Consider the following 19,363-nt stretch of genomic DNA (forward strand, 5'->3'; position numbering starts at 1 on the left):
TCAATCATCAATGGGAGGAGAGGCCCTTGGCCCTGTGAAGGTTCTGTGCCCCAGTGTAGGGGAATGCCTACAGTTTAGGGCGAATAAGTGGGAGAGGGCGGGGTGGCAAGCGGAGTGGGGGGGAGGCAACAGGGGTTTGTTCTTGTTGTTTTTTTGGGGGGGGCAAACTGGGAAAGGAAAAATTATATGACATGTAAATAAAGAAAATATCTAATTAAAGAAAAGGATTCTCTGTTTTCTGGATGTGATGTAGTGGTGGCCATGAAAGCTGAATGGCAAGACAAGTGTGCTTTTATAAGAAGAGAATAGCCGAGAATAATCTCAAGGTTATAAACCTGAGACTGTGCCATGACAGAGGAGATAGAAATTACTGACGGCAGGGATGACTGAAGAGTAGTGGAAGTCCAGGTCAGTGGAGAATGTGCTGGGTTTGTTCTGCTTTTGTTTTTAGTTGGTTGGTTGGTTGATTGGTTGGTTGGTTGGTTGGTTGGTTGGTTTTGGTGATATTGATAATGGTAGTTTTTGATTTATTTGTTTGATTTGGTTTGATTTTGAGATAGGGTCTCATTATACATCCCTGGCTTGCCTAAATTTCTTTATATAGACAAAGTAGGACTTCAACTCATAGATTTGCCTGTCTCTGCTTCCTGCATGCTGGGTTAAAAGATGTGATCCACCACTGAGTGTTTAAAGTGAAGACAAATGAGAAGAGAAATCTGCAAACATGAGAAGGAAAACCAATGTGCTGTAAATATGTTTAACAAGTTAACTGTCTTAATATACTGTGAACTAAGAAGAATGTAGCTAAGTGGCAGATTACAAATCTAAGACTCTGGATTCAACACCTAGCACTGCTCCTTACTTAAGAGCTCTTAACCACAACTATTTTATTTTGAGAAAGCCTCCAAGTGACTAGGATACAGACTGAAAAGGTCTCCACATGTCTGCAATAGAACCAAAACATGATCTTTGCTATGTATCTCTGACATTAAAATATTATAGATGACACAGGCATAGTTCCAAATATTAATTCTGAACCATGATGATAATTGACAAATGACCATCTTCTAACCAAGAGAAGGCAATTGCAATGAGGGCAGATCTATGCAATAATACTATAACAGTGTAGTTAATGCAATCTCAATGTAGTTAATTAATACTATATCAATGTAGTTACATTATAAAAATGTAAGTAAAATAAGTATGGAAGAGGGAATGGATAAGAAAAGTATTTTGAGATCCATGGCTTCTGAGTATCTTTGCATTATAAAGTCAAATGACTTTCTTTGTTAAAATCTTCAAGTTAAGAGCCTGCTCACTATGAGTGACACCATAGAGATGTTAAGAACAAAACCTACGCAGACCAATCCTGGCTCAGCCATAGTAACTAGCTGATGGTCTGATAGGCAAAGAAGCTCTTGGAGCTCATTGGTCAAATTTGTCAGTTTGCAATAATAAAATCTACTCTGGAGAATGACTTCAAGCATTTAAAATAGCTGGTAGGTAATGGAGCCATGAAATAGGAAGTTGCGGTTACCACTACTGTTGACCATAGTCATAATAACTATTGTCATTATGATGAAAACATGATATAAGCCACTATGAATTGAGAAATTAATAGGTTGTCTATGAATATATGGTCAATTAAAAGAAAGCTTAGTCACTTAAAATAATAAAGCCAAGTGGTGGTGGCAGATGCCTTAGTCCCAGCACTTGGAAGGTAGAGATGGGCAGATCTCTGTGAGTTCAAGGCCAGCCTAATTTTCAGAGGTAGAGCTAGTTCTAGGACAGCTAAGGCTACACAAAGAAACTCTGTCTTGAAAAACAAAGATGAATAAATAAATAAATAAAATAATAAGCATCTATGATTGCACAGGTCAGAAATTTGTGAGCAGCCTAGCTGAGTGGCAATGCATTGTCTTTCATTGGGTTGCAGCCTAGATGTGTTGCTTGGAGCCGTAGAATCCACCGCCAAGTATCTGTCTCACATCACTGATAAGATGATGCTATCCATTGATAGTAGGGGGCAGGTCCTTGCAAGAGGGCCATCAAGGACCATCATCCCAAGTCTTCATGGCATGACAGCTAACTTCTATCATGTCAAACAGTCAACAGGGCAGCAAGGCAGAGGTTACAGCCTGGAAAGTTAGGTATCCTGTTTTGTACTAATCTACTGGTTCCATGGGTCAGCAGGTACTGAGAACTGGGCAGGTGCCACTGAGATGACCTTCATTAGTATCTTAGTGGTCTGACGATCACAAATAGTACATAAGTGATACAGTGAAAGATTTTGAAAAGTAACATTTGTTTGTTTTTGTAGCTATTTTAGTTCTAATTTGTTCTCAGTGACTTTACATATAATTATTTCTATTGTCATAGTCTTCCCACTAAAGGCTTTTATCAAGTGACTGATGTGAGCACATAATCAACCTTAACTAGAAAGTCAAGTCTTCCATTTTCTTTTAAAACAAATATTTAAAACAACACAATTTGCATTGTGGAAATGACAGCAAGCAACTATGACTGAGTATTGATTTAGGGACTTGACAGTGTGATGGCTATTTTTCAAAATCAGAAACACACACACAGACACACACGCACACACACAGAGGCCTGGAGGGGAGAAATCTTATTTTCACCCTTCCTGACTAGGTCAGCTGATTTGGAATAAGTCACAATCCCATTTTTTTCCTTTTCTTTTTAACCTTAGGAAATCAGATTTCATCAAATGATAAACAAATATACTACAACCAAACTGCATATAGGTTAGAAGAACTTGAGAAACGACTACTTCAAGCTCTTGAGTTGTAATTATTCATGTTCTAATCCTCATGAAGATGCAGCATTAAACACCCCATGAATAAGACTGGAGAAACGTGTTTTGTTGCAAGTGCAGACATACATCACAAATGTTGATACCAGCCTACATGCCTCCCAACACAAATTCTGATGTCAGTAGAAGTATCTCTTGTTTTGACTTCTGGAAGATATGTGAAGTATGGATCCTGTTTTGATAGTATCTGCACATGTGTGTGGGTGCCTGCAGAAGCCAAAAGAGGGCATTAGATCCTTTGGAACTGAAGTGATAGGCCATTGTAATCTACCCAACATGGGTACAGGAACCAAATTTGGGTCCTCTGAAGGAGCAGCAAGCACTCTTAAGCAGTGAGCAGTCTCTCCAGGCCCTTAAGATATGGATTTTATATTCTGGTCATTGATAAGCTTCATTGTCTTTACTTGCTGTTTTCTGACCCAGTTCTTTTCACCAATCACCAGAAGACATGCTAGAACTCAGGGTCCTTAAATGCTGACCAGAAAGGACCAGCTTAAAAGGTCAGAAAAGGACAAAGAGCCAAAAGTGTGCATGTCACCTTCAAAAGCAGCTTTAAAGTTGAAGGGACACACATCATTTGTCATTCTAGGCCCCAAAGATTTTGCAAATGACTAAAAAACTTCCCTTCTACAATTTAAGATTCAGAAATCCTTGCTTTGTTAGCAGGCTGTCAAGTGAAATGCTTACACTCTGGCTGATCTGCTGTAATTTACACCATCTCTTTTCACACACTAATTCAGGTCATGCTGTTCTCTCCAGGGTAATAAAGAATAACAACGTTTTAAGGCCAGCCTTCAATCCACTTCACGTGTCACCTGCAATGCAGCGACTGCTTAAGGAGCAAGCACCTTTATGCTGCCCCACGAAGAAGATATCTTTCAGGAAAGTCTGTCATAATTTAAAACCGGATGGCATGCAGTGGCAACACATATACTGACTAAGTAGTCTATGGAACAGTCAGAGAACAACAATGCCAGACGGAAGTTCTGAATCACAATTCTGAGCATTGCTCTTTACCCAGGAGAACTGTCTGAATACAAAGTGGGCCTTTCACGCTTTAATGATTTTGCTGAAAGTCACAAGGCAGGGGCTTATACTTACTTCTGAAGAAGATCTCTGATCCTCTTAATAGAGATACTTTATAAAAGGCTCAAAAATTAGAAAGATGTTCAAGATTGCTGCTACACTTTTTCTTTGCTTTAAAATTTTATTTTATTTTATTATTTTATGTATGTGGGTATTTTGCCTGCATGTCTGTCTGTCTGTCTGTATGCCTTCACATGCCCTTGGAAAACAGATGAAGGTATTCAATTGACTCTTCTGGGACTGAATTACAAATAGTTGTGAGTCCATAAGGGTCTTAAAATCTTGCTTCTCCTATCTCAGCCTCTCTATTAGTAGTATTGTTTATTTCAAGTCTTTACAATATACTATGTTTTTCAGAACAGCTTATATATTTCAAAAGTATTTATATACCTAAAAGAAACAAAGACGATTAACTAGGGAGGTTGCTTGTAAGAGAACAACAAAGAGTGAGAATGAATGCTTTGCTTGACATTTGTAACTCTTGTATCAAGTTTGAAGAAGAGGACTTTATAAGTTACTCTTTCTCTGAGATGAATGCTTTTCCAAATTATCACAGCTAATGAACCAAATTCTTACCCTCACCTAATGTCTGTGCCACCCTCCAAGCAGAACCATTGTTCATTGAAACAGTTGGCGAATGACTTTATGGATAGACCATCTTAATACCTATACCATTTCTTAAATGAATGTAACCTGTTCTCTGTGGGCTGAGAATAAAGTCACTCACTCAAGCCAAATAGCTTTGACCATACCAGGAAGTTTGTATCCAAAAATCGAGCCTACAATTCATTTTTTGGTGCAGCAGAACTATCAACTCTCAGCTTAGCTACAATGGAGGTAAAATCCTTTGGTGATGTGAGGGTCATTGAAATACAGCCTTATTACAATGAAATCCAATGTCTAAAAATTGTTCTTATTTTGGGTTTGTACCACAGTAAGAGCCAAGATTTTAAACTCTACTAAATACAAAAGAAACAAAAGGACTTTATATATTTATGTTCATTTAAGAAAATACTAGTAGTGATATATTATTTTGAAGTATACAGTTAATATGTTTGGAGTTATTTAAAATTTATATTGAGAAAAATATATTTTCACTATTGCTGTAGATGAGCATCTACATAAGACTGTTAAATTGATTGTTGTTTTATATCAAACAACTTTTATAATACTGATATATATAATATTTTATAAATTTTAAGGAATAAAAAAAGATATTGTAGGTATTGAAGGGGTCTCTGGGAAAAGTGGGGGTACAAAAGGGAAATAATAATGTGATTTAATTCTATTTACTCAAAATATGTTTTTAAATGTTAATAAATTCAGATAAATTGAAATCATGTAACTTTTCTCATCATAATGCAATAAAAGTGTAAAAAAACAAATAGCTGTGAGTCACCATGTGTTTGCTTGGGATCGACCCAGGGCTTGCTGGAAGAACAGACAGTGCTCTTAATCACTGAGCCATCTCTTCAGCTTGGTTTTGTGTGTGTGTGTGTGTGTGTGTCTGTGTGTGTGTGTGTGTGTGTGTGTGTGTGTGTGTGTGTGTGTGTGTGTGTGTGTGTGTGTGTGTGTGTCTGTGTGTGTGTGTGTGTGTGTGTGTGCATGTGTTTGTTTTGCTTTTGTTTGGTTGGTTTTAGGTTTTGTTTGTTTTGTTGTTGTTGTTTTGGCTTTGTTTTGTTTGGTTTTTGAAAGAAGGTCTCTATCTCAGGCCTCAAACTTCCTGTGGAGCTGAGAAGAATCCTGAACTTTTCATTCTTGCGATCTTGCCTTCCAAGTGCTGGGATTACAGTCACCATTCCCAGTTCTATGTACTACTGGGAGCAAACCAGAGCTTCTTGGACATGCTAGGCAAGCACTCTATCAACGAGCTACATTCTCCCCCTAAACTACAGCTTATGTAAAAGAACTACATCTTTTCATTCGAAGAGATGATTTAAGGGACCCATGCTGGCTAGTTTTGTCAGCTTGATACAAGCTAGTCATCTACGTGAAGGGAACTTCAATTAAGAAAATGCCTCCATATTATCAGGCTTTAGGCAAGACTTCAGCTAGTGATTGACAAGAGAGGGTCCAGCACATTGTAAGTGGTGGCATCTCTCAATTTGTGGTCCTGGGTTCTATAAGAAAGCAGACTGAGCAAGCCATGTTGAGCAAGCCAATAAGCAGCACCACTCAGTGGCCTTTGCATCAGCTCTTGCCTCCAGGTTCCTTTCCTGTTTGAGTTCCTGTCATGACTTCCTTCAAAGATGAACAGTGACATGGAAGTAAAAACCAAATAAGCCCTTTTATCCCCAATTTGCTTGTGGTCGTGGTGTGTCATTGCAACAATAGAAATCCAACTAAGGGAAGGCCTTAGTAAGAATTAATAGGATGATCAGAATAGTAAAGCTATTAAATACATATGGAGTAAAGATGCCTAGCTGACATCAACTGACAGTATTCTCTTTCCATTGCCTCTGAAAGTTTTGGCTGAAAACAGCTGCCTAGACAGACACGATATCCCAAACACTGAGGCCACATCAACAGCAGTCACAGCTTACTAAACGCCATCAGTAGGATATGAGTGTGATTGTAGCCTATGTATACTGTGGCGAGTAGGGTATGAGTGTAGTTGTAGCCTATGTATACTGTGGAGAGTACGGTATGAGTATGGTTGTAGTCTATGTATACTGTGGAGAGTACGGTATGAGTATGGTTGTAGCCTATGTATACTGTGGAGAGTAGGGTATGAGTATGGTTGTAGCCTATGTATACTGTGGAGAGTACGGTATGAGTATGGTTGTAGTCTATGTATACTGTGGAGAGTAGGATATGAGTATGGTTGTAGTCTGTGTACTGTGGTGAGTATGGTATTTCACTTTGTCTTTCTAGGGCACTAACTGTTTGAGATGACTATCAGGATCACTGAGTCGATATTCAGTATGGAATACAGCCTAGGGAGTTATCTCATCAGGAAGGAACACTGAGCAGAGTATGTAAACAGGACAAATTTTGCATTAAGACACTGAGTTCTGAGAGATTTTATTAGGGAAGTTAATCATTCTGACCAACCAGTGGAGACTAAATATCATAACTGTAATTTGAGAATGAAGTCCTGAAGCTATAAAGAAGAGATTGTTCAAAAATTGCTAGCATTTGGATGTTAAATATCCCTTAAAAGTCATATGTGAAAGGCTTGCCCCCATCTGCCACTGTTGAAAGATGGAGGAAAGATTGAGGTAAGGCTTGGTAAGGTTTCAGCTATGGTGGTGAGCCTTTGAAGTGGATTGTTGGGTTCTCTTGGGTTTGCGTTCTAGCCATGTGGATGCTGCTTTCCCACCAGAGGCCTAAGGACTTCCTATATGTCTGATCATATACAAAAGCATCTAAGATTCTAGCTCCCCAAAATATCTTTTCTCTTCATAAGCTGATTTGTCTTTGGTATTAGTTACAGCAAATAAAACCTGACTAACTACAAAAGAAGTCGAGAACCCAAGGGAAGGGACAATTAAGACCCCGCCTCTGCAGCACCTTGGAAGCAGCTGCTCGGGATAAGTGACTTCACATCTCAGAAGCAATGAAGACTGCAGTGAATGATTCACATAGCCATACAACTGTTTTTCTAAACATACAAGCAAAAACTGTAAATAATAAGTGTGCTATAATGAGAAATGGGCAAACTAACAATGATAAGCTTGAATTTTTAATACAGTTTAATATTACTGTTGAGTAGAAAGGGAAGTCCTAGTGAAAAGGATTATACTGAAGAAACCTGGGGAGACAGTCAGAGGTGAAGGATCAGTTAGAAAATCTACCTAGAGAAAGAGTAAGCCCAAAATAACAGAAGGAGTCACATAAAGAAAAACCGGCATCAAAAGAATTAAAACTTAGGGACTGACTGATGATAATTTTAATACTTATAGATTATTTGGAATAGAAAGTGTTTTATAGACTTAAGAAATAATTGACTTCATTTCCTTATTCCATAAATGTGTATGGAATTAGGAGGGCCTAATTCATGTACAGGTACCAGAGACAGAACTGAAAATAAGATACTTCTCACCTTGGAGATCAAGGTTTTAAACTGTGAATAAAGAATCTTGGAGTTGAGTGGATGAAGGTAAAGGGTCTATTGTGTAAGCATGAGGACCACAGTGGGGTGGGTTCTCAGAACCTACTAAGGCAAGAAAGGCATTGTATGTCTGAACCAGTGGCAAGGAGAGAAGGAGACAGACAGCCTTGAAGGATGGTGACCAAATTGGCTAGGAAAGTTGATGAGCTTCAGGTTCAGTGAGAGACCTTTTCAAGGACTGAAAATAGAGAGGGATTTACAGTCATTCCTCATCAATCTCTGCTCTTCATGAACAAGCACATGAATGTATGCATATGTTCACACAACCTCATTAATGAGCATATATAACACACATACACACACAATACACACACAGATAGAGAGAGATACATACATACATACACAGACAGAGAGACAGAGAGACAAATAGATAGATAGACACACACAGAGAAAGAAACAAAGACACAGAGACAGATACACATAGATATAGACAGACACACAGACACAAACAGACAGACACAGAGATAGAGACATAGACAGAGACACACAGAGATAGACAGATAGACATAGAAACAGACTGACATATAGACACAGAGAGACAGACACATACAGAGATAGAGAGACAGACACACACACACACAGAGACACAGAGAGACTGACAGACACACACAGAGACAGAGACACAGAGAGACTGACAGACACACACACACACTCATACACACATGAGAGACAGAGAAATAAAACTGTCATGCATAAGACTCATTCTACTGATTGTCCTAATTCTACTGCTTAATTGTCCTTTTATTAAAAAATGTAGTCAACACTAGGCAGAAATAAAAAAGAGTGCTATTTCGCTCCCATTGTAACTCTGTCTCCTAAATCCTATTTTAGCAACCTGAAAGGGACAAATCACCCAATGAAAAAGAAAATTCTAACTCTTTAACAGACCATGACGAAAATAGGGCTAAAGAATTATTTCTAAGAAAATGAAATTGCTTTTTTTTTAATCACCATACACTAAATGGCTTTCCCAATTGTCCCCTGCAAGTTTCCTAATTGTCCCCTAGTTGTAGAACGCACAATTCCTGACAATAGACAATACAACTGAAAAAATTAGTCTCCCGTGTGCCAGAATAACACTTTCCTAGCAGTGGGCCATTCATGCCTGCTCTCTCTAGACCTTCCCTGCACAGAATCCTAGCACAGGCTAATTATATGAGCTAATTGAAAATTGTTTTTGTAATAGCAAGGCAAGGCCTAGAAGAAAGCTGAGGAAAGGTCTCACCATCAAACCCCAACAGGGCAAGGCTGAGAAAATGCCCAGGAGAGCATGTGCCTGGGCATTCTCATTAGCATGCTGCAGTTAACCGTCTGTCCCTGCTCACCAAGCATCTTCAGATGCCCCACCTCAGGTCAGAACATTAGAGCACTTCCCCATGCTGACTCAGTTCTTTGCCAGGGTGTGTGGAAGCTGATCATCCTTCTGTTGGAGACTTTAAGGAGAAAACATGGGCAACATCAGTGAGAAAGTCAGCCAGAGGTGAGGGCCACATGCTGACTGTGTTTGGGGAGAAGGAGTAGACAAGAGTTCTGCAGGGCATGCTAATGCAAAGGATATTGTTTTCCACTTCCAGATTTCTTGTTTCTTAGTGTCATGTGTCTGATATGTAAAGGGTACATATCTGATATGATATGTACAAGAGCTTTAGAATGGAGAGCCTCTCTGAAAAAGCTAGACCAAAGCCTTGTAACAGTCACCAACCTAAAAACAAGACAGTAGTTCTGACAGGATCAAAGTAGATGTGAAGTACGCTGTACAATGCATGAGCCATTCATTCTGAGTCCAGTGAGTAGACTGTGCAGGTGAGAAGCATTGGCATGTCTGTCCAATCCATCTACAGGACTGTTCTCAAGAGTGTATGGTCAGATTATAGGGACTATTATAGGTGAGCCAAAAGAGAGAAAGAAGTTGATGGAGGGGAGGGAGAGAGGGGAGAAAGGTAGAAGGGAGGAGGGAACAAAGAGAAAAAGAGATAGATAGATAGATAGATAGATAGATAGATAGATAGATAGATAGATAGATAGATAGACATAAAATTATATCCATCCTTTTGCTAATGATGTGTTACAGTTAACCTGAAAACCTGGAATGGCCTTGTAAGTAGAACATTTCTTTTTCTCCCTCACTCTTTTTGATCCCTTACATATGTTCCGGGGTACTCAAATGCAACAAATAAATAGTAAAAGAGCCTTCAGTCTGTAGAGGAAGACTGTATAGGCTCACCTCTCTGAACAAAGACAGCCAAGAATTGAGGAGCTACAAAGGACTAGAACTGTGAACAGAGCATCTGGGGTGACAAAGGAGGCCACACAGTCCAGGTGATTTCTCTAGCAACCTTAGCACTAATCATCTGGCTCTGAAGAGAACAAGATAAGTCCCTAATAGTCCATCTGTTGTGCAGGATCAGGCTGTCCAAGTGTATTGACTCAAATCAGAGCCCACATAACATTGTTACACTTTCCAGTGATTTCTAGAATCCGGGTGGTCAGGAGACTCAGACAAAACAGAGAGACATGGGACATCAAGGGTTGCCATGTTGGTCCAGCCTTCCCAAGGTGGACTTAGTCTAGAACAGTCCATGAGGTTTCTATGTGAGCTCCATAAGATTATTCACCCAGCAGGCTGCATTATGAAACAGCTCCCTGTCATATAAAGAAAGAGCATAACATTCTCCAAGGGGACCTGCCTCCTGCATGCTGGTCTATCTTAGCTCTATCTTAGTCAGGAAGCAGCCATCTAGGGAGCTCAAAGCACTTAGTAGAATTCCTACACTGGCTTGTCCCAAGGTACAGTTGCAAAGCAGGCTAGACCAGTCCACCTACACCCTCAGGCTTCTCTCCTCAGGTCAGCCTCCCACACACTCAGGAAAGAGAAAGTGGATTACCTGCTCAATCCCTTCCTCTGTCAGCACCACTTTCACAGTTGAAAAGTAAGAAGGGGTATTAGCATAAAGAATGGAAGGAAAGCACAAAGAAGAAAGGAGGAAGGACCTTGGGTCAGTCTCCCTTAAACAGACGCCTACAAGAAAATCAACTCTGTCTCTTGCCTATGGGTACTCAGTCTTCTGCCTTTCTCAGCCAAGCACACAGCAAATGAAACACAGAGCACTTCCATTCAGACAATCCTCTTGCCCTTCCAACCCCATACACCCCCTTCACACCCTTTTATCTTTCTTTTTTCAGTCCTGGGATTGAACCTTGGACCCTGTATGTGTTAAACAAACCCCTACAACTTGAGCTATGTACCCAGGTTCCTTTAGGGAGCTAAAACACAGCACCACTCCACACTCCAGAGGCAGAGACTCAGTCCAGTCCTACTAGATTTTCCCAGCTACGATCCAAGCAGTACCAGATATCAGAACCTATGGCCACTGACACCTCTTCCATGCATAGAGATAAGACATGTTGGCATGCCTTCTCCTTAGGCATGAAGAAGAGGATGCAGGAGATCATTGAAAAACTATGAGATTGGAAGGTCCAGTCAGTGAGTGATGGGTGAGCCATAGCTGGAGCCAGAGGTAAACCATTAACCTGAAATCGTAAGCAAAACGTTGTGCAAGGGAGCATTTTCCTAGGATAATGTCTCAAACACACATCAAATTTTCAGAAGGGTGTGCAGGCTTTACATTTTAGCCAGAACACATAGACCATAATAAATGTGGATCTAGGACAGTGAAGCTGAGTCCTACCGCCAGGGCATGACCTTGATCTGCACTGTGTCCCTGCTCCATCCTCCTCAACTGGGGGGATATTCTCAGAGCCAAATCAAGCCTGAAGTGAGCCCAGCCTGATTTTCCAAATCATTTCAAATACGCTTTAGGATGCTTTGAATACAAAACACTTATTTAAAACTAAGTGTGAAGAGCGAAACTCACCGTCTCATTTTGTTAGATAAAGAGTTCAAGCTATATTTCAGGTCTTTGCATTTCTCTGTCATTTGGGGTATCTTCTCATCCAGATACGTGCTGTTTCAGGGAAGAGATTGGAAAAAATTGATTTAATATCAAAGTATGTAAGATATTATTAATAAAATCAGATTTAATTGATAAGGGGGTATGTCCAAATGAAGCCTGGATTTTATTCCATTATTGAATTTCTCCCTGGGAAAAGAAATTGGTATTGTTACCTCTGATGGATCTAAATTTTAAAAATAAAGTTAAACTGAAAATAAATCTGTGCTGAAGGCATTGATTATATTTCCATTTTTCTTTTGTGTATTTTCAGGCTAATATTTACAATAAATAAGTGGTTTTAATCATTGTATGTAAATAGCCTTTAAAAAAAAAGAGCTGTCTTGAGTAAGAAGCCTAGAGACACAGGAAATTAATGTTTTCTCCATAAAGAACACAGGTAGATCTGGCTTCTGATTGTTATGATAGTTCTGATATAAAGCCCCACATGGTTCCTTTTATGAACTCAGAAAATCAGAGGTGGAACACAAGCAAACCAAAAATCAGCATCAGGACAAAGGCCATAGACTCCTGCACATGCTGAGCTCCATACTGAGCTCCATACTGAGCTCCATGGCCACATTCATGCTGCTGAACTGACTCTCTGAAGTAACACATCTCATGGACATAGGCATGTCAAGTAATTGGCTCCTGGACACAGTAAAGGTCATACATGTAAACATACTGTGTAAACATACTGTACCTGGATCCACCAGGAAAGAGACAAGCAAACAGATCCGAGATCTTTTATGGAATCAAGACAGACAAGACTTCTTGATACACTGGGCATGAGAGGTGATAGAGAAGGAGGCATGAAGGTAAAGAGATAAGCAAGATAGATACAAGACTAACTAGACAATATTTTTTGGTGGGGCTTCCTAAAAGTACTGGGTGTGGGCTACCGATAGGTTACAAAATCTCATGGAAGGCTAGCACAAGGACTCCAAGCTTGGTGACCTGATTTCGGTTCTTGGAACATGCAGTGGAAAGAATAGATTCCCACAAGTTGTGGGACCTTCACAGTGTGTAAGCACGGCACACACACACACACACACACACACACACACACACACTATCTGTCTATCTGTCTGTCTGTCTGTCTGTCTGTCTAATGTATACACACCAAATAATAACAATAATTATACATTTGATAAAACAAACTCTGCGCCCTGATATAATTTCTTTCCCCACTTCTTCCTTCCGACCTCTCATCCTTTCTCTAGAAGCACTTCTTGTGCTATTCGAATGTATTATCGCACTCCCAAGGATTTGTTTATTTCTAATTTGTTGTGTGTTTTATCCAGGCAGCACCGTTAATGAAGTGAATTACCCAGCCAGCAGTGCTTTGAATTATGATGGCTTTGTAATGCTCAGTTGTGGGCCGGTGACAACCAGGCGCCAATAGAACTGTCGCATACACCTTCCCTTAAACTGGAAAGTATCTTTCTTAATAGAAACAAAACAGCTTTGCCCAGCCATATACCAGGCAGGCTGTATGCAAATCAGAGAAGAGTATCTGACACAGAGTGGAGATGACCGGGTAGGGACTGAAGAGGCAAAGCGGGTCTTTGGCGTCAGTGAGGACGGCCTTGCCTTGGGGCTTCGGTCTGGCCTTAGCCTTCAGTAGGAGAGTTTCTCTTTCTTAATTCTTTCCAGTAATGCAGCTAGCAGGATTAAACAGGAGTATTATGAAAAGAGACACAGAAGACACACATAGAAGACAATAAACATCTGTTGAGTTCTTGCTTTAAACTCATTGTTGAACTTTGACTTCAGGTCAGTCAGTCCTTCCTCTAGGCCAGTTATTCTGTTCTCACGGAGGCTGCCTTACACCTCTACCTGCAGGGACTCACTCAATCCCAAGAGAACAGGCAAGGGGTCTTTTAGTTCCCTTCGCCTTCTGTGTCTCTCCATCTCCCTTTTTTTTTATTTGAAACCTTCTATTTCTTCCCTGTCCTCTACCTTTCTCTGGGGTAAGGAAACAAGAAACCTCCATAGCTCTGAAGTGGGAAAACTCACGACCAGCAAGCAGATCTAAAGGTGGGCATGCAGCCGTGAGAGGATGTCATGGCAAGCCTTCTTTAACATCTGACTGAGGAGGTCAAGTTTCTGCTAAATCAAAGGGAACGGAGAAAGAAAGGGGAAGTCATGAGGAAAATAGAAACACCAAAGACTGAGTCCAAAACAATGTAGTAAAACAAGAGATTGCTGTGAGTCAACTGTAGGCTGATGTAAGCCTTCCCAGGGATTCAGTTAGGATGGTCCAACCCAAAGGACCAGGGCAGAGGTGAAACAGACCTGGCTATTGCAAGCACAGAAGCAGATGACATCCCAGTCTGCTGCAAGGAGCTCATTTTAAACAAGATGAATATATCCATCTGGTATGAACTCTCAATGTGATCTGAGCTGTTGGCGAAAGAGCAAAAGGCAGCACAGGATTCGGATGGCTTTTAGGCAGTGTCTACAGATTCTGCAAGCTCCAAGTACGATTTCTGTTTCTGTCCCCTTCCAAGTACTTGTTGTATAATTCCAGTTCATTGTAATTTTCGGATGAAAACCTCTTACAAAATTATTGTCAAACAGAAAATAGTGAGCTTATGTATTCATTACCAAACTCCACATCAAGCACCTCCAGCCTCTGCCACCAAGGGGATGTGTATAGATCGCACTGTGAGTCTCCCTCTGGAGATGTGCTAGAACTTGGAGAGTATGTTGGCTTTTTATTCTCAGACAAGCAAGCCGAGATGACTCCAACTGTCCTTCCTGGCGATGCTCCCCTGGAAGATGACCATTCTTGCTCACCTGTCCCTGAACAAGCCTGTCTCACTATGCATCTGAGCCATGTCACATCTGTCACATATTGCCAGCACCCTAGATGCCTTCCTCTACCAACATCCCCTCACTCATTGCAAAATAAGCAACTGAAGAAATAAAGCTCCTGGTCCTGATGCCAGTAGGGCTGGTGACTTGACAAATCTATAGTGTCCAATTGGTCAGGCCTTCTATGCACCTTAACAATTCTATTTCAAGCTTCAGTTCTCTCAGTGGCCACCCTAGGCATTTGGTTCTCCTAGTGTCTTGACCACTCACTGCCCTCCTAACATCTCATTCAATCATGCTGCCTGTTTCAGAGAACACGGTGCTGCTGGGTGTGATTAATCCATAGCTGTCAGTCCCGACCTTCCTACTAAAAGAAAGGCCTCCTTTCTCACATGATGATAATGTATGTGCCACTCCATCCTTCTCTGTCTCCTCTGCGGCCAGGTCCCTCTCCACTACTTTTTCTGAAAGCATCTTTACTCTCTGGCTGTCTACCATTGTTACAATCAGTTCACTACTGTCTGGAAATCAAAAGCAAAATACGTCACCTTGCTATTCACCCTCTCTTTATTGCCCACCCTAATTGCAAACCACAGCTGCCCACTTCCTCTATTTATAAATTCACTGACTAGCTCTCAGCAAGCATCACTATGTCAAAGGAGATCTCAGTGCCTTGCCTTTGCTTCTCAACTTTCAGGGTATCTGGTTTCACCCCCAGTCCTCCTTGCTCTCCAGCCTCTGACTGCTAGTGACAACCCTTCTGCAGCTTTTTTCTAGACTGTCCTGCATGTCCTGGTATTTCCTGTCATTCTTTTTCTGGTGTGACTTTAAAGTAATGACCAGTTGCTCTGGTCTCCTGCCTTTGAAACCTGCCTTCTCTCCCCTAACCTCTCCACAGACCTCTGTTTCCACCATCCATTCTCATTGTCCCACAGGGGTCTCTCTCTCATGAACACTTGATCTGAGCCACTTCTCTGCTACAAATCATCCCCCTTTGGGACATGTAGCCCACTTCTAAGTGGGATAGCTAAAACATCAGCCATCTATCTGGCTAGCCTTTGACTATGAGTTTAGTGATGGTTTGCTACCCACTAAATGGTACAACTTTCCTTTTCTCTCCTTTCCCTGCAAATCTTATACTATGAATTCTGACCACCTTTATTACTTAATAATAGAACTTGCTTGTTTGGTGCCAACAGACCAGCCTTTAGGCATGTTTTCAGCACGTCAGCATGTCAGGAGGAAGCACTCTTTAATAAGACTGTGGGGAGACGATACAAAAATAAGCATCTCACCTATCATTGTTATCTCTGTAGATGCTGGGCTTTCTTGAAAATTCTGTTTTGATAGGTCACCCTTGAGTTGAAAGTGATCACTTTACAAATCCACCTGACAAGATTTCACCAGAAAGCAAGAAGTTGGGAGACTGTACTCTCTCTTGCCAGGTATAGACAGTAAGACTCTGGCACTGCAGAGGCTTTGTCTCAAAGAAATCATGTTAACAAATCTGCAGAATTCTGCCATTGGTACTTAGCATCCACCAAGACCTCTGAAGAACAGAATGAATGTGACCTTCTGTGTGTGACCTGTAATCATGCAATCAGATCTCTGGCCAAGGAAAACATTCCAAGGAACACTGTGCATGCAAGGTTCTCAGGAACAGCAAGTGCAGCTAAGTTCTATTTATGGTAACATAATAGGTGCCACAACATACAGCTTAAAGTCTAATCAATTTTACTCTCTGAGGAATAGAAGCATTAATAAAAGGCAGAGAGTAGTTTCTAAACACAGAAAGCTAAAGAAAGATTTTTAAAAAATAAATATTTTTAATATCCCTTTCTTCATTCAAGAGTAATGGGACCAGAAATCATGCTGACCACCAACAGAAAACCCTCTGGAGAGGGGTCTAGCAGGCTGGCCAGCCTCTTGGACTCAGGCCATGGTGATCTCCTGAGTCCTAATTCTAAGCTCAGCAAACAAATTGTTTATGGTGTGCTCCTTATCCTCACAGTGGCTTTCTGAAAAGAGAAGGGCAAGTGTGATGATTAATCTTGACTTTCCGCTTGATAGGACCTAAAATCAACCGAGAGACATACATGCCTCTGGCCAGTCTGTAAGGGGTGCTCTTGGGAAGGATGAACTAAATGGAGTAGATCCAACCTGAGAGTAGGCCAAACTTTCCAGAAGATACAAAGAGTTCCGAGGGCATATGTCGTTCTGCATGCTTGCATCTTGCTGCTGCCATCTTTTGCTAGCATTAGAACCCAGATTCTTCTGAAGATAGGAGCTTCTCAAGAGTTCTCCAGGTCTTCAGCACCAGACTGAGGGAATTGAGCAGCTTATCCAGTTCTCAGATTCTGCAGCTCAGAGTCAGTCATTGATGGACTAACTGGTCCATTTGGTATAAGCCAACCTGATAAATCTTTTATAATAATTGCTCATTCTATCAGTTCTTTTCCTCCAGAGACACCTGTATAGCGAGCATCCAGCCCACCATGTAGCTACTTACTCTCTGTCCCTAACAAAGTAGTGTTCTGGCTTGGAAAACATTCTTGGATGTGATAAGCATTGCTTCTGAAATGCCCATACGCAAAAACAGATAAAAGTGTGCCTTGATGACCACAAAGATGAGAGGCAGATCCTGGTCTTCTCCTTTGCTTGCTCACTCATCAATTATGTGTGGACTCTACACCATGTGCCTGGGAGACGGGAGGCACTTGAGATACTACAGTGAATAAAGTCATATCTTTGGAGCAAGCCATCTGCTGGGGAAGACAAGCAAGTATATGCACACATATCATTTGACTTTGCAGCATGATAGCCAGCCATTTTCCATAATCATATTAATTTCAAGAAACCATGAATCTGTACATTTAATTCAAAATATGGGAACTGCTTTTAAAATGACAGCATAGATAGAGACTTATTCTTTTAAACATGAACTCTGCTGGCAACTTCAATTGTAAAATATTCTGCAGATCATTTTTGTTTCCATTTACCATCAATGAAGATTAATCAGCCACCCCTCAATATTAAATCAGTTATCAAGATGCATTCTTGAACATTCCTATTATAGAAAGACAGTTTTCAAAACTGTAAATTCAAAGCTGTTGTAGATATATAAAATGATATACATTAATAATTTTCTTTTGTTCACAAAGGACCCAGTTAAAAGAAGAATCCATGGTACCAACACATTTATAAATCAAGAATATTGTAGTGAATATGTGGAGGTAAAATCAGGAAGGGAGGGGTGAGATAATTTCCATATTTATAGACAAAAATTAGTTTGTATGATATCTAAGGCTTAGAGTTCTTAAATATCTCCTATGGGATCATACTAAGATAATTCAGAGTTGTGGTATCTAAACACAACAAACTTACTAATGAACCCGATTGCTAGCTTTCATGATCACTGGAAGAGGAAAAGCACCAACAGACTTATTCAGCTGAGAACCTTATGAACTATAATGGCAATCGGATAGCCAAGATGTTCCCATAATAGGAATAGTGACATCACAGTGATGGGTACAACCTACCATTTTTTGCTTAGATTTGGGGCAAGATCCATGGGAGAAATCATGCCTGGAACTATACATCTGGTGACAACCCATGGATGTGGAGATCATGCAGGGTTAGACAGTACTGTTGTTTAGCTATGTTGATATGATATCACACTGCCTTCTGTACATATATTTTTGCAGCCATGGACATATGATACTCTATGCCTTAATCAGAAGCTTCATTCTGCAATGACTGTGTAAATGCATAGACTCATAGTTGTTTAAGATGCTGAGAATAAGGAACAATTGAGCACCCAGCTATAAACAGGACATGTACTAGCCCTTTAAGACCAACCATTGGACAAAGCAACAGTCTACAGAATGGGAAATGATTTTACCAACTATATATTTGATAGAGGGTTAGTATGCAAAATATATAATGAACTCCAAAATGATCCAAAAATATCAAGAAAACAAATAACCCAGTTAACCACTGGAGTATAGATCTAAGCAGACTTCTCAAAAGAGGAAACTCAAAAAGCTGAGAAATACTTAAAGAAATGTTCATCATCCTAAGTCATCAGGGAAATGCAAAACAAAATTACTTTGAGATTTCATCTTTTACCTATCAGAATGACCAAAATCAATCAAACAAATGATAACTTATGCTGGCAAGGATCTGGAGCAAGGGGAACACTCACACATTACTGGTGGGAGTGCAAACTCATACAGCCACTATAGAAATTAGTGTGGTTGTTCCTCAAGAAGTTGGAATGGATATACATCATGTTCTAGCTATCTCACTTGGGGACATACACCCAAAGTTCCCTTCATTTTACCACTTGTTTAACTATGTTCTCTGCTGCTCTATTCATAATAGTCAGAAAAACTGGAAACAAATTAGATGTCTCTCAATATATGAATGAATAAAGAAAATACAGAACATTTATATAATGGAACAGTATTTCATCCACTTAAGAAATGAAATCATTCTCCAGATCCATCCATTTCCCTAAGAATTTCATAAATTTATTTTTTTTAATAGCTGAGTAGTATT

The 19,363-nt window shown here is 40.3% G+C and overlaps 1 protein-coding gene across 5 annotated transcripts in view; it reads right to left on the reverse strand.

Annotated features, from left to right (window-relative positions):
- Positions 1-19,363, reverse strand: part of St8sia6 (ST8 alpha-N-acetyl-neuraminide alpha-2,8-sialyltransferase 6) — a 271,765-nt gene that overhangs the window by 84,051 nt on the left and 168,351 nt on the right. For 2 of the 5 annotated variants that reach the window (XM_031369053.1, XM_031369050.1), the window contains one exon: positions 11,909-11,998. The exons of 1 other annotated variant lie outside the window; for it this stretch is intronic. In XM_031369053.1, the coding sequence (XP_031224913.1) occupies positions 11,909-11,970 (62 nt within the window). In that variant the 5' untranslated portion in view covers positions 11,971-11,998. Of the gene's footprint in view, positions 1-11,908; positions 11,999-14,281; positions 14,326-16,098; positions 16,393-19,363 lie in introns of those variants that run through there. 2 more of the 5 variants (XM_031369054.1, XM_031369052.1) reach the window with 2 other exon arrangements.

The sequence above is a fragment of the Mastomys coucha genome, unplaced genomic scaffold, assembly GCF_008632895.1.
Source record: "Mastomys coucha isolate ucsf_1 unplaced genomic scaffold, UCSF_Mcou_1 pScaffold15, whole genome shotgun sequence".
Lineage (NCBI taxonomy): Eukaryota > Metazoa > Chordata > Mammalia > Rodentia > Muridae > Mastomys > Mastomys coucha.